The sequence below is a fragment of the Cydia amplana genome, chromosome 27 (assembly GCF_948474715.1).
Source record: "Cydia amplana chromosome 27, ilCydAmpl1.1, whole genome shotgun sequence".
NCBI lineage: Eukaryota > Metazoa > Arthropoda > Insecta > Lepidoptera > Tortricidae > Cydia > Cydia amplana.
This window is the reverse complement of record NC_086095.1, coordinates 7,722,149-7,735,724: the sequence shown is the minus strand read 5'-3', so window position 1 is coordinate 7,735,724 and position 13,576 is coordinate 7,722,149. Positions and strand designations below refer to the sequence as shown.

At 36.0% G+C, this 13,576-nt stretch overlaps 1 protein-coding gene across 1 annotated transcript; it reads left to right on the top strand.

Annotated features, from left to right (window-relative positions):
- Positions 1-2,107: 2,107 nt before the first annotated feature.
- On the top strand, positions 2,108-7,230 carry LOC134660371 (gastrula zinc finger protein XlCGF57.1-like). The gene is made up of 3 exons (XM_063516103.1): positions 2,108-2,226; positions 5,314-5,441; positions 6,311-7,230. Exons 1-3 carry the CDS (start codon positions 2,108-2,110, stop codon positions 7,225-7,227), a joined length of 1,164 nt encoding a protein of 387 aa, XP_063372173.1. The 3' UTR covers positions 7,228-7,230.
- The last annotated feature ends 6,346 nt before the right edge of the window (positions 7,231-13,576 follow it).

Below are 13,576 nucleotides of genomic sequence, written 5' to 3'. Positions count from 1 at the left end.
GGAACTAAGAGCCAGCTACTTTTAAATGATGAATATTCCTCGCTTAGTGTGTCAAGAATTTTACAGATCAAGAAGAGTTCGGGTAACTCATTTTTATCTTTTTTCAAATCTTGATTAAGTTCGGACCAAATATTCTTCAGTTTACTCATATGCGTCGCTATGTCATCTTCTGAGTTCCGTTTGAAACCGAAGAAGCTCATGCATAAGTTATAGCTTTTATCTTCACTAGTCCCGTCAAACAATCTATGGAGTTCTAACCAGACTTCTCGAGCAGTGTTGTACCGCATGACTTTTTGAAGAGTATCATCAGTCATGTTACTTGTCATGAGGAGCAAAGCACTACAGTCAGCCTTCGTATAGGTAGCAAGCTGGTCTCCTGCCCCCGCTGCCGCTGCTGCTTCCTCTACAAGAGCGGGCTTCAATAATTTACCTTCGACAACATCTAACGCTTTTGGAATGCTCCTTAGGGCTATACATATTTTGTATTTCCATGTTGACCAATTACTTTTCCCTTCGAGATTTCCGATCAACAATTTCGTAGTCGTTAAATTGTGATCCATCATGCAGGGCACATCACCTATTAAAGTCAGTGGCGCGTTATTAAATGCTCTAAAGTAAAATGTACAACATTATATTTATTCGTAAATTAGAAGTCTGACACGAGTGACACAACTGTTAGAAAAATTAAACATTGTTGCATAGCAACCATCATCATGATACAAAATGAGGTTTTAATATCCCTTCCGCGTTTAAACTCGCTTGACCACTTTTGAATGGTAGATAAAGAAGGAGCAGACTCACGGTAAACACAATCCATTTCCTCTTTTATGGTTTTTGGATTTTTACCCTGTTTTGTCAAGAATTTTATCACGCATCGATGTTCTAATTTAGTTAACATTGTCAATTCGCACATGATGTTCATGTTTGTTCAGCAATTGCAGAAAAACAAAAGACCATCTCGGTTCGAATTATACTTTTTTTTAATGTCAATGAATAAACCTTAGCGGCCAGTAACGAAAGAAATTTTAGAAGAGGTCGTAAGATATCAATACCGAGAATATTTTGAACGCCCCTCGTAAATTAGAAATGCCCATATCGCAGGTAAAAGACAACGATGTAATGTATCAGACCGAGAAGTCTGCAGCGATTTTGATAGCCCACGCAGTGCAAGTGTCATTTTAAACATAAACGTCAAACTTCTATGAAATTATGACGTGTAAATAACACTTGCACTGCGTGGGCTATCAAAATCGCTGCAGACTTTTCTTGGTCTAACTCTAATTAACAATAGTTAACGTGAGAAAGGGTGATTGATTGATGTTCCACGCTATTCACCCCAAAAACATCCCTCATAGCCGGTTTAGACTCGGCTCGCGGCGCGTCTCGTGGCTCGCCTCGAGCGCGTAAGCCCGTCGAGCTACTGATTACACTTACAGTCTCGCCTCGTGGCTCGGCTTGTGGCTCGTAAGCTCGTCGAGCTAATATATTTTAAACACTAACAGCACGGCATAAGGTTTATAACCGAATGACAAGCCGAGCGCGAGTGTGAACGCAAGCGCGCGTCCCGCGCGAGCCCCTTTGGCTCGTGCCTAAAAAACCGCTCCTCCACGCGAGCCAGGCGAGCGCGAGCCGAGCCGCGAGACGAGCCACGAGCCCAGCGCTTACACTCTCGTCTCGTGGCTCGGCTCGCGTCTCGTGGCTCGTGCGAGAGTCTACACCGCTTTTCAGAACATGCTCTGAAGCTACGTTCATAATTTAGAATACCTTTGCGTTTCGTTTCTTGTACCTATCTATTATTATAAACCAGTGTGTACAATTTAAAGATAACTAAACATTAATCAAAATAAAATAAAATTACACAGAAAATAATGAATGAAAGATTAACAGAATATACTGAAAACATTAGGAATTATATACATTTTATCGTAGTTGCCGCCATGTTGACACGATATTTTGTGGTTTCAGAACGCGCATTCGATGCCTGTCAATACTACAATTGTACTCCAATTTCTATAGGAAAATTGAGGAGAAAAACCTATTGATCTTGATGTAAATTAGCTGTAAATCCGTGTATCTGTTTGAATTAGTTGTATTGTAAGTTATCATAATGTCATTGGAGGTTGTTGTTAAGAATGAGCCGGTAGATCCAGAAGAAATGTGCATCGTACCGGGATCGCAAATGGAGACTGAATTCGTCAATGTAAAAATTGAAATTGTGGAAGAAAGGTAATTCTTATGTTTTTGAATTTTATAAATTAGGAAAGTACTGCTTCGTTGGATCAGTAATTGGTAAAGATAATTATATATTAGCATAAAGAATAAAGTAGGTACTTACATAGAGTCCTCACTCCATACATCAGTTTACCAATACGCCTATTATTTTCGTAGTGGATATCTAGCAGCGAGTAGCGGAATTATCAGTACTGCTACTCGACAATAGATGTTGCGACGAACAAAAAGTCTAATGCTCAACAATTTTCAGCTAATATTATAACCGGATTAACCGGAAATCTGTTTTCAACTCCTTCTGCTTGTAATATTAGTTGTAACTTGTTCAGCAATACAATTTTCGTGAGTACGTGACATCTAGTATCAAGTAGCTGTACTGATAATTCCGCTACTCGATGCTAGATGTCGACTATGAAAATAATAGGCGGTTTGGTACCAAAACTGATGTATGCTATGCTTACTATATTTCTTTATGATATTAGTGACGAGCTCTATGTCTTCGGCATCATCAGTTTATTGGTAATTTTAAAAAAGTTCAGGGTCTCAATCATTGAGTCATTATTGGCTACGAAGCCACAAACGTCAAAGGATTAGGAGGACTATAGACTGAGGCGTCAAACATAAATAACACCCCTCTTGTGCGTTGGGTGTTAAAAAGAGTCCCTATACAGTATACAATGTTATACTGCCAGGAGCGCCTGGCGTCTGTTGGCTTGTTGGGTGAACGATATTCGGAAGATTGCAGGTCACTTCTGGATGAGATTGGCTCTGGACCGGGATATGTGGCGTACTCGAAGAGAGGCCTATGCTCAGCAGTTGGCAGTAAGGCTGATATGATGATGATGATGTTATCATAAAAACTTTCTCCAGTTCCAGAGTGGATGAAACACCTGATAATCTAGTCACAGTGAAGGTTGAGCCTCAGGATGTCGACATAAAGTATGAAGAGCAGACAGACAGACAAACGGGCTTGCCTTCTGGCTGTATTGAATATGAGGCGGAACAGACAGGCGTACACATAGGCCTGGTGAAGATAGAGCCAATTGATCCGGACTTACCTGTAAGTATTTTTTTATTTTTTAAATAATTACATAGTTTGTCAAAGGACTGTTTCATTTCAAACATAGACAGGGAGAATCATACTATCTTTCACTAATACTAGCACCCAAAAGAAAACGATGAGGATAGTTTTTTTTTGTTCTTATTTACTGACAATTTGGTTTGACCAACTATAGGTATATAGTCTGACAAAGAGTAGAAAATAAAAAATGGCAATACAGTAGTGTCGTCCCGTTTTCTTAGATTGATTTGGGGGGGGGGGGGGCAACACTACAGTATTGCCACTTTTTAATTCTACTCTTTTTTCAGACTATATAATATACAGTATATATCAGAACGAAAGGTCAAGAAAGAGACCCATTAATGTTTAAGTCATACTGAGAGCAACTTTTACTATGGGACCAACCCCGTAATCGCGAAAAAAAAAGTGACTCTCCTATAGGAAATTTCAACATCGGACCAGCAAAATGTATGAAACATCAAATTTTTAGGGTTCCGTAGCCAAATGGCAAAAAACGGAACCCTTATAGATTCGTCATGTCTGTCTGTCTGTCTGTCTGTCTGTCCGTCCGTCTGTCCGTCTGTCCGTCTGTCTGTCCGTCCGTATGTCACAGCCACTTTTCTCCGAAACTATAAGAACTATACTGTTGAAACTTGGTAAGTAGATGTATTCTGTGAACCGCATTAAGATTTTCACACAAAAATAGAAAAAAAAACAATAAATTTTTGGGGTTCCCCATACTTCGAACTGAAACTCAAAAAATTTTTTTTTCATCAAACCCATACGTGTGGGGTATCTATGGATAGGTCTTCAAAAATGATATTGAGGTTTCTAATATCATTTTTTTCTAAACTGAATAGTTTGCGCGAGAGACACTTCCAAAGTGGTAAAATGTGTGTCCCCCCCCCCTGTAACTTCTAAAATAAGAGAATGATAAAACTAAAAAAAATATATGATGTAGATTACCATGTAAACTTCCACCGAAAATTGGTTTGAGCGAGATCTAGTAAGTAGTTTTTTTTTATACGTCATAAATCGCCTAAATACGGAACCCTTCATGGGCGAGTCCGACTCGCACTTGGCCGCTGTTTTTCCGCGTTTTCGGGGTTGGTCCCATAGTAAAAGTTGCTCAGTATGACTTAAACATTAATGGGTCTCTTTCTTGGCCTTTCGTTCTGATACATACTGTATAGGGAGTTGGAGAGGAGTTTTTTTTAAATATAAATTAAATTAAATTAAATCCCACCAAAAACATTTTCATGTAAAATGTTGCCAAGACGAAACCATAAGGCTCGCACTGACAAAAAGTTATCAGATATCTTGTAGAGCCAAGCTTCTAACTCTACAGGCCCTACCTTCACAGACTCTACATCTTAGTCAAAATATGTGGCTTGGCTACTATCTCTATATCGTATATAAAAAAAAACGGTTAACGGTATATAGGTTAAGCTTACTTAACTAGTGCCTCTGTGAGCTGGTGACCTCATGAACCCCCATGGCTTTTTTTCTGAACTTCAGAAATCAGTTTGAAAATTTTCGATAGCTATATATAAATAAAACTACTTATTTCGTGAACCTGCTCAAAGTTCACGGGAATCGGTTTAGAATTGCGACCTGTAGAGGAGAACATCCGGACATACGAAAGCATTTATTTTTAGTTCAAGCGGAAACGGAGAATTTCGCTAACGCTCGGTCAATTATTTCTGTATGGGTTTATTGATAAAATAATACAATAATTTTTATTGCACACGTTTACAAAGCAAGTGCAGGATCAAATAAAGACAATAGGGTATTTGACCGTATTTAAAATACATTATTCTACGTCATGCATGAAACGAAGCACCAGAAGATTAATAGAAAAACATAAACAGCAGTTATTTTTAGACCCAATTTCTATTTTAAACCCCGGTATAAACTATAAAGAGTAGTTAATTTGATTGCGACGTCACATGCTAGTGTTCCATATAAATTCCATAGTAGCAAAATCGTTTTGACAGTTCTAAAAAAGAAACTGATTTGACTAGTAGTCATATATACTATTGGATATTAAATAGTTTATTTGTTTTGCAGCGAGAGAAAGTAGTGAAGCAGAAGAAACGGCAGGGCCCGCCGTCCCCGAAGCTGATTCTGCCGGACATTCCCGACTACAATGGTACGTACCACCTTCTTATTTTTGAAGTGAAAACTTCTTTAGCGGCGCTGTGCACTTTTTGTGATGGGGAAAAAATGTTAAACTCGTAACAGGTGTCACGTGACCGTAAGGCTAGATTCACACGGTATTCGATAAAATCCCGTATACGGTATACGGGAAAAATTAACGCCGTGTGAATCTAGCCTAAGACGTAAGACGGACACGTGACCTGATCGAAAAACTGTTACTTCAATGTCATTGAGTTTTTCTTTATTGATTTAAATGCCATCTAGTGAGTTTCGCTCTAACTGGTACTAATATAACTCGAGTACTAACAGTGATGTGCTTAGGGGTTTCAAGTAATGCGACAAAATAACGCTAGATGGCGTTAACCTCAATTATACATAGTGCTGCAGACATTGTGCAATAGTGATTGAGTTTTCACTTCTGCCGGCACTCCCTAAGTGCAACCGGTTGTTTTTTTATAGGACAATTTTACACAGATCGATCTAGTCCCACAGTATTTAAGCTCAATAAGGGCTCATTTAGACGATGCCAGACTCGCGAGTTTCATTACATTGCATTATTTGATCGGTCGGCTGAATTGTAACTAAGTAAAATCCTATACGAGTAACACAAGCTTTCTTAACCTTACTGGGAAATTTAGTTTAGTTAATGTCTTATTTATTTACACACATATATATATATATATATATATATATTATATATATATATAATATATATATATATATATATATATATATATATATATATATATATATATATATATATATATTCATGACAATCCAAACACTTTAAACATTCGATTATGAAATATGTATACTGTGGTCAGACTAAAGGTTTTCATAAGTGCTGCTTGTTCCTTTCAGATCCAACTTCAGTAGACAAAGTCAACGGGACGTCATCTTGTCCCATTTGTCACAAAGTATTCTCAAATCGAGGCAACGTACAGCGCCATTTAGCTCTGCATGACAAACAAACATACACCTGCGACTACTGCAAGCGCACGTACACAAATAAGAAGTTCTTCGACAAACATATCTACTTACATACAATAGAGAAGCAGTATAAATGCGACGTGTGTAATAAGAGATTTAAAACTGTTTCCAATTTGGAGCAACACAAAAAGTCGCACTCGGATATAAAACGTCACCCGTGTGATATATGCGGACGAACTTTCGGCATCAGAGGCAATATGCTGAAACACAGAGAGCGACATAAAGCGAAAACGGAAACCTATAAATGCCCTGTCTGTAATAAATTTTTCGATAAAGAGTTTTTACTTAACAGCCATATGTCACGGCATAACGACCAAAAACCCTACATGTGCGACATATGCTGCATGAATTTTAAGCATAAAAGCACTTTAGTTCGGCACTCGCAGGTACATAACGGCAATAAACCGTATTTTTGCCAAATATGCTTCAAAAGATTTACCTCTTACGGTTTAATTAAACCGCATATGCGTATACACACAGGGGAGAAACCATACCCCTGCAGAATGTGTAAAAAACCCTTTGCGCATAAACATAATAGGGATCGACATGAACTCAGACACAGCAAAGTGAAAAATCTAGTCTGCCATATTTGCAATAAGAAGTTTCCTAGAGAAAGCCGGTTGAAATATCACATGAGGTCTCATACTAAAGAGAAACCATTTTCTTGTAATGTGTGTTTAAGAAATTTTTCGCATAAACAAAACGTTATTAGACATTATGATAGAAAACATCCCAATGTTGAGTATGGGATCACCAAAAATGAGGTTAAAATTGAAGAAGTTGAATAAAAAAAATAACATTAAAAAACGCGCACCTTTAACACATTCAGTGCTAAAAACCCGACTATCGGGTATTTTATGATTTCGTTCCCAGGCCGGACGACCCGATAGTCGGGATCGTGGTACTACAGCTTTATATGACGATTTTTTTGTGACCCCCGGCGCGGATGTCTTGTTTGGCTGGTGGCAATGAATGTGTTAATTCTTTGTGCGTTCAAAGAATTAACACATTCATTGCCACCCAGCCTGGCCTATCGTGTGCGGCGCGTACCTAATTATAAACCTTGTCGGAATGCACGAAGGTTGATATTGGGCTGTAGCCGCGCCCGTCACTTGACGTCTTTGGTGGTCAAAGGGTTAACCTGTTGTAGCTATACATACAATATTTTAACCACACCCGAGTCGATAAGAATTGTTGCGAAAATATTATAAGAAATGATTATTGTATTTTTTTTTTGTATATACTTCTCAATTGCATTTTCGTGCAACTAGTCTAAATATGATATTTAATGTTTTTGTCTGTGATAAGTCTATTATCATATTTGAAGATAGAGATACTTGTCCCATGAGTGACAGTTCAGTCCTTTGTAATATATTTCCTTCGCGACTTTTAAATGTGTCTATTAGATTAACCAAAATTGACGAAAGGACGAATGAAATAAGTAGGAAGTCATAAACTACCCCCCTGAAAAATGTTTGAGCTCTAGCAGCCCATTGTACAAGAAAAATTGGCAGTGAAATTTGAGTCAATCGTATTAGAAAATAGAATTGAATTTGGTTTGTTTTAAAATCGAACGAAACAAAACAAAAACAACTCTACTAGTACTAAAATTAGAACGGTTGGACGCTAGAGAGTAATGTTAATGTAGTTTGTTTAATGCTTTTAGTAAACTGTACAAAATTACATGCAAGTGGAGATTTATCTAAGCTGTTTAAATATTCTGCTAAGTCCCAAAGACATTTTTGCAGTTTTGAATTTGGCACCTTCTTTTATTCCTTATTAGTTCAAAATTGGATTTAGTAGTGGCCAATCGGGGAATTGGACAAACTAGTAAATTTTGTAGTGGCCGTTCGGGGAATTGGACAAACTAGTTATTTTAACAATGGCCGTTCAGGGAATCGGACAAACAAGGAATTTTTACAGCGGCCGTTCGGGGAACTGGACATAGAAGGAAGGAATTCCAATCGGGGAAATGGCCGGATAAGGAAACGGACGAACTAGGAAATGGACCATAAAGGAATTTGGAAGGTAGACGTTGAGGGAAGTGGCCGTAGGTGACCGGATCCAATTAGATTTGAATTTGTCCTTTTTAAAGGACATCGGGACTTAGGAGGATATGGAAAGTTAAGCCTTCTTATTCTTCTATTCTAGGTACTTACTCAATGGTCGAGACTTGAGATCTCATAGTTTGTAAGTTTAAGTTTATGGGTGTATTACGGTTTTAAAAGATACGAAATCTGCTAATACTGGTGCCTTCCTTTAGGCTTAGTCGCAATCGGCTAAAAAGAGACAAAATATATGTAAATTAGATACTCTCTTTCACACCCATCGAGTCATAAATAGGTAGTCAAGAATCTTGTACCATATTCTGTTTGAAGGCGTTTAAGTATAAGGTCTCGTTGATAACTTGTTATATTTATTCGTGTGTAAATAAAAAAATAACTAATATTCAATATCGTTTTATTTGTAGAACTCGGAGGTTAATGATTTAATTAAAGGTGGTTGAAAATAAAATAAATGTTTAAAAAATGACACAAATTTATTACAATTACAATGATATCGCGGTCTTAAGTACCTCTTCCTAGAGTTACAAACAGACAGACAACCGAAGCCACATACAATACAAGCACAACTGATTCATTACTAAAGTGGAAATTCGTATTTTACACTCTTAGTTTTTATATTTTCAAATCTCTAGTTTTGCGAGTTGAAAATATTGCTTATTCGAAATATATGCGTTGTCGGCAGGCAACACCTTAAGGCGAGATATAGGTACCCAGATCGATTTGTGGTATATTCAGTATATTGTATTTGTGTTTTATTCAGTTGGTGATTACGTATGTTCTCTCGGTAGAAAATGGAATCACATTTCACTCACGGCGCACCTTGCCTTAAGTCATCTAGTGCCGTGAACGCAGATTTGCAGCAAAAATCGCAATAAAAACTAAAATTTACCACTTTTGAATTTCATCAGAACTGCAGAAATATAATTTCGTACGAATTAAATAGAAAATTATACCTCCAGTTTTTATACAAATACGAATGTGCGTTTAAATACATGAAGCACCTTGTAAATATCGTAAAAACATAAAATGTAGAAAATGCATTAAGTTTAAGATTTAAAATTGTGATTTATATAGTTTAAAATAGGTAAAAAATTAATGTATAGCAGTAATTTAATAAACCCTTATAATTATAAAGCCTACACAACGAATAAAGTCCTGGTTGTCTCAAGGCACAGCCAAGGAATTAGATTTCTGGTAAGTATCTAATAGAAAAGCTAGTATGGATAGGGTGACTGCAGGGCCGGATCTAGAGTAGAGCAAGTGGAGCGAGTGGAGAGTAGAGCGGCCGCTCTAGGCGCCGGATGGCAAGGGGGGCGCCAAAATGGCAAATGAAAAAAAAAGTTTTAAAATGGAAAATACGCTTGAAAACCCGATTTCGCTCTACCCATCAAGGGCTCGGGCCGGGACTGGGTGACTGCTATAGTAAGTGGCCACTACATAGTACTTAATTGTTTCTTTCTGATTTGTTAGGAAAGGCCACTTACTATGTAGTGGCCAATAATAAGTCACTCTAGGTATAGTCCGCAGATTTGAAACAGGCCCCGAACGGCTTCTTATCCTTTGTCTATTGTTAAGTCAATCGGCACGTGCTACTCCCTGCATAAAAAATGGTGCAGTCACTTTAACTGGTTATTGAATTACAAGTCCTATGGAAATTGCAATAAGATTCAAAATGAACTAATGGAAAAATAATTTGCAAGTTATAGTAGGTAGGTGACAAGGTACGAACTTACACAGAGATCAAATTTATTGACCGTAGGTGCCTCCTAATTTTACAAAAATTATGTAATATAACATTACTGCTATACATAAGCATTTTACATTAATTCTTACTCAACACATTTATTGATTACACTTGAAGCACCTGCGTAGTGGTAAATATTAAAATAACCTAATCTTGTTGGACGGAATAACATAAATATAAACTTACAAATATTCTCCTCTATTAGAGCAGTCACCACGTCAAAATATAAAGTCTTTTAAATTAAAATAACTTTGTACCGTGGATTTATAATGGATTCAAGCCTCCAATGTTATAACCCTGCTTTTGTCTTAAATTACACATAATAGTAAATTTATCCAATATTATAAATAAAATATACTTACGTAAATTGTATTCGGACTTTTGTCTCTTGTATTTATATAATTTCACATGTCATATTATAAAAATGAATTCATACAGATTTTTGATAATTATAGGAACTAACTAAACAATATCTATAAAAATACAAAAATTACGGTCTTTAAAGGCAGTGATTATTTGGAATATAAAGTGAAAACATCTATAAAATACAATATTTATAAATAGCAGTAAATTCATACAAACATGGAATAAAAAAATAAAATAAAAATTGTTTAGGGTGGCCTAAATGCGATTAATTATTCCAACATACAGTCCGCGCGCGAATTCCTAGAAATTAAATATCCTAGGAGCTTCGGACACATACATACTTACTGTAACTTTGCATTTGTAAAATAAATATACATAAACACCTCACGCACACAATTGCATGAGCTTAAATGAATGCATTTATTTATAAACTATGTATATTTTTATGTTTCGGTAATAATATGATTTTAAATACCTACTAAATTAATATAATAATATTTTGTACATCACTAAAATGGTTTCTGCGAAGGCAGTGAAATATTCAGAGGGTTGTTTTTCAACATGCTTTAGTATAATTATCTGAAAAAAGAGCTCAGCTATATTTGATAAAACATGTTCTTTGAATTGTGCGCAAAAAACATCGAGTAACATCAGATGGGGATAACTTTAGACAAGAAAAATTGTGTTTAGTTTTTGAAAAAGGCAGTCCACAACGTATTGTAAATTTGTAAATATATATTGTTTATGTGTGTATTTTTTACTACCAGTTTCTAGTCATTTGAATCCTTCATACAAATAAAAATGTTGTCTTAAGGTAGCCCTCTGTTCTGAATTTACCGCATTTTCGTCAATTTCATAATTATGCAATTAAAACATGTTAAAGAAAAAGCCCCTGAACAACTCTAAAATATTACAATTATTTTATACACTTATCTAATAATAGCTATAATATCAAAAGCACACTCTTTTCATAAATGAGATTACTATTTTGAGCTTTTTAAATGACAAATAAATGAGTTACCGTTTTAAAAAAATGCAAATACTATTAAGATAAGATTTTGTTACAGAAAATTGTATCGATATTTTTTGTTATAATCATACCTACTCTAAACTATTATTAAATTTAGATTTTCTTGCTTGAACCATATTTTAGCCAAAGTCTTGAGCCTAGCCAAAAATGTCACTAGCATAAGGGGAAAGATTAAAAAGTCAGTTTTATATGATCTTTCCGGCCTTTTTTCTAGTGGCATTAACGACTGACTAAGGCATACATTATATTATGTATATAATTTTTGTATAACTCGTCTATTCATCATTCAAAATGCTCGCTATTTACTTATCTAAATAACACCAATTTCTTATAAATAGACACTAATATTCATAATTTACGTTCCTCGGTGGATTCCAATACTAATTTAATATAAACGTTTCAAGATGTGAAAAGGCACTGTATTGTTTGATGAATATCTTTGAGAGCTATAATAGTCGATAATAATATTAATGTGCTTAATGTTCTTTTTGCTAAATATTTTGTTTAATATTATTTAAAATAAGTATGTTTCAGTACCTACTGGGAACACCTAATTTTAAAAGTACAGTCAGCAAAAATAAATAGTTACGCCAAAGTGGCCAAATATATCGACAGTATCGACTTTGATGCTAACTTTGCATGACTTTATGAATGGCAGATGATAAGTAGTAATAGCATCAATTTATGAATTCTGTAAATATTTCTGTGTTACTGATTAAATTCAGCAAAATATCGAAGTAGCAATTTAAAATTATAGAGCTTAGTTGTGATTTACCGCTTTTTACTTTAAATTATTTACCGACACTTAATAGTGAATGTATTAAAATTACATTGTAAGGTACCTAGTTATTTATTTCCACTATTAGTGTGTTGTAAATGGTAGTGTAATAATGATTTTACAAGTACCCAGCTGTACCTACCACATTTCTACTTACTTTATGCTAGCATGATACTTTTATCACTGACCGAAAAAAAAAACATTTACAAGGCACCCTTGACGGTTTTACATTGAGAATCATAGACAAAAATTTAAAGATTCTGAATTGTCAATGGGTTCTGCTCATCTCATTTTACTTTTGATATAACTGACCGGGTGTTAGCGAAGGTCTTCGTTTCAGCTTAGTCAAAAATACAGATCGCATTTTAGAACCGATTCTCGTGAAACGGTGAGTAGGTTGGATAACATTTTTTGTTGATTCTGTTTTTTTAATGCAGTCTAGGTACAGCTCACAGAGCCACTAAATACCTAAATAAAAAAGCATTTAACTGATTTGCAAGACCGTGATCCGATAAGTGTTCCGTGAACAAAGTTTTGTACGGATCACTAAAGTCTGTCAGTGATAAAAAGTACGTTTCTGGGCCATTTTATTTAAAGTTGTTCCCTACACTTTATTTTCAAAAATTGTTTTTTTTTTTTAATGTTATTTCTACTGAGAATCATCAGCTCTTAAAAAAGTGTCCCAAAATTTCGATCTTTCCATTCCGTGACCGCCGTACAAAGTCTATGAAAAATGGTAACGCAATGGGAAAAAAACCTTGAGACACTTTTTTTCTCCTATTAGGATAGAAAAAGCTCACGATTCTGAGTAGAAATAATATAGAAATTCACAACTTTAAAAAGAGTGTAGGGGACAACTTTAAATAAAATGGCCCTTCTAATGCTTTTCCCACTAAGTGTAAGGCCTGAGTGGACGCTCTTGTTATGCGTGCAGCGGGGCGGGGCGTGCGGCGTGCATGTTAAACAAATGCGCACGTATAGGAGCGGCCTTAGTGCACGCTGCTCACATCACGCGTGAGCTCGACGCCACGCTGCACGCCCCGCCGAACACTCCGCTTCGAGCGTCCACTCAGCAGGCCTTACACTAACTCTCTCGTTATTTATCAAGTATGTTTCTTCGTAGTTTATTTCCGCTAAGTAAGTATAAGCCGGT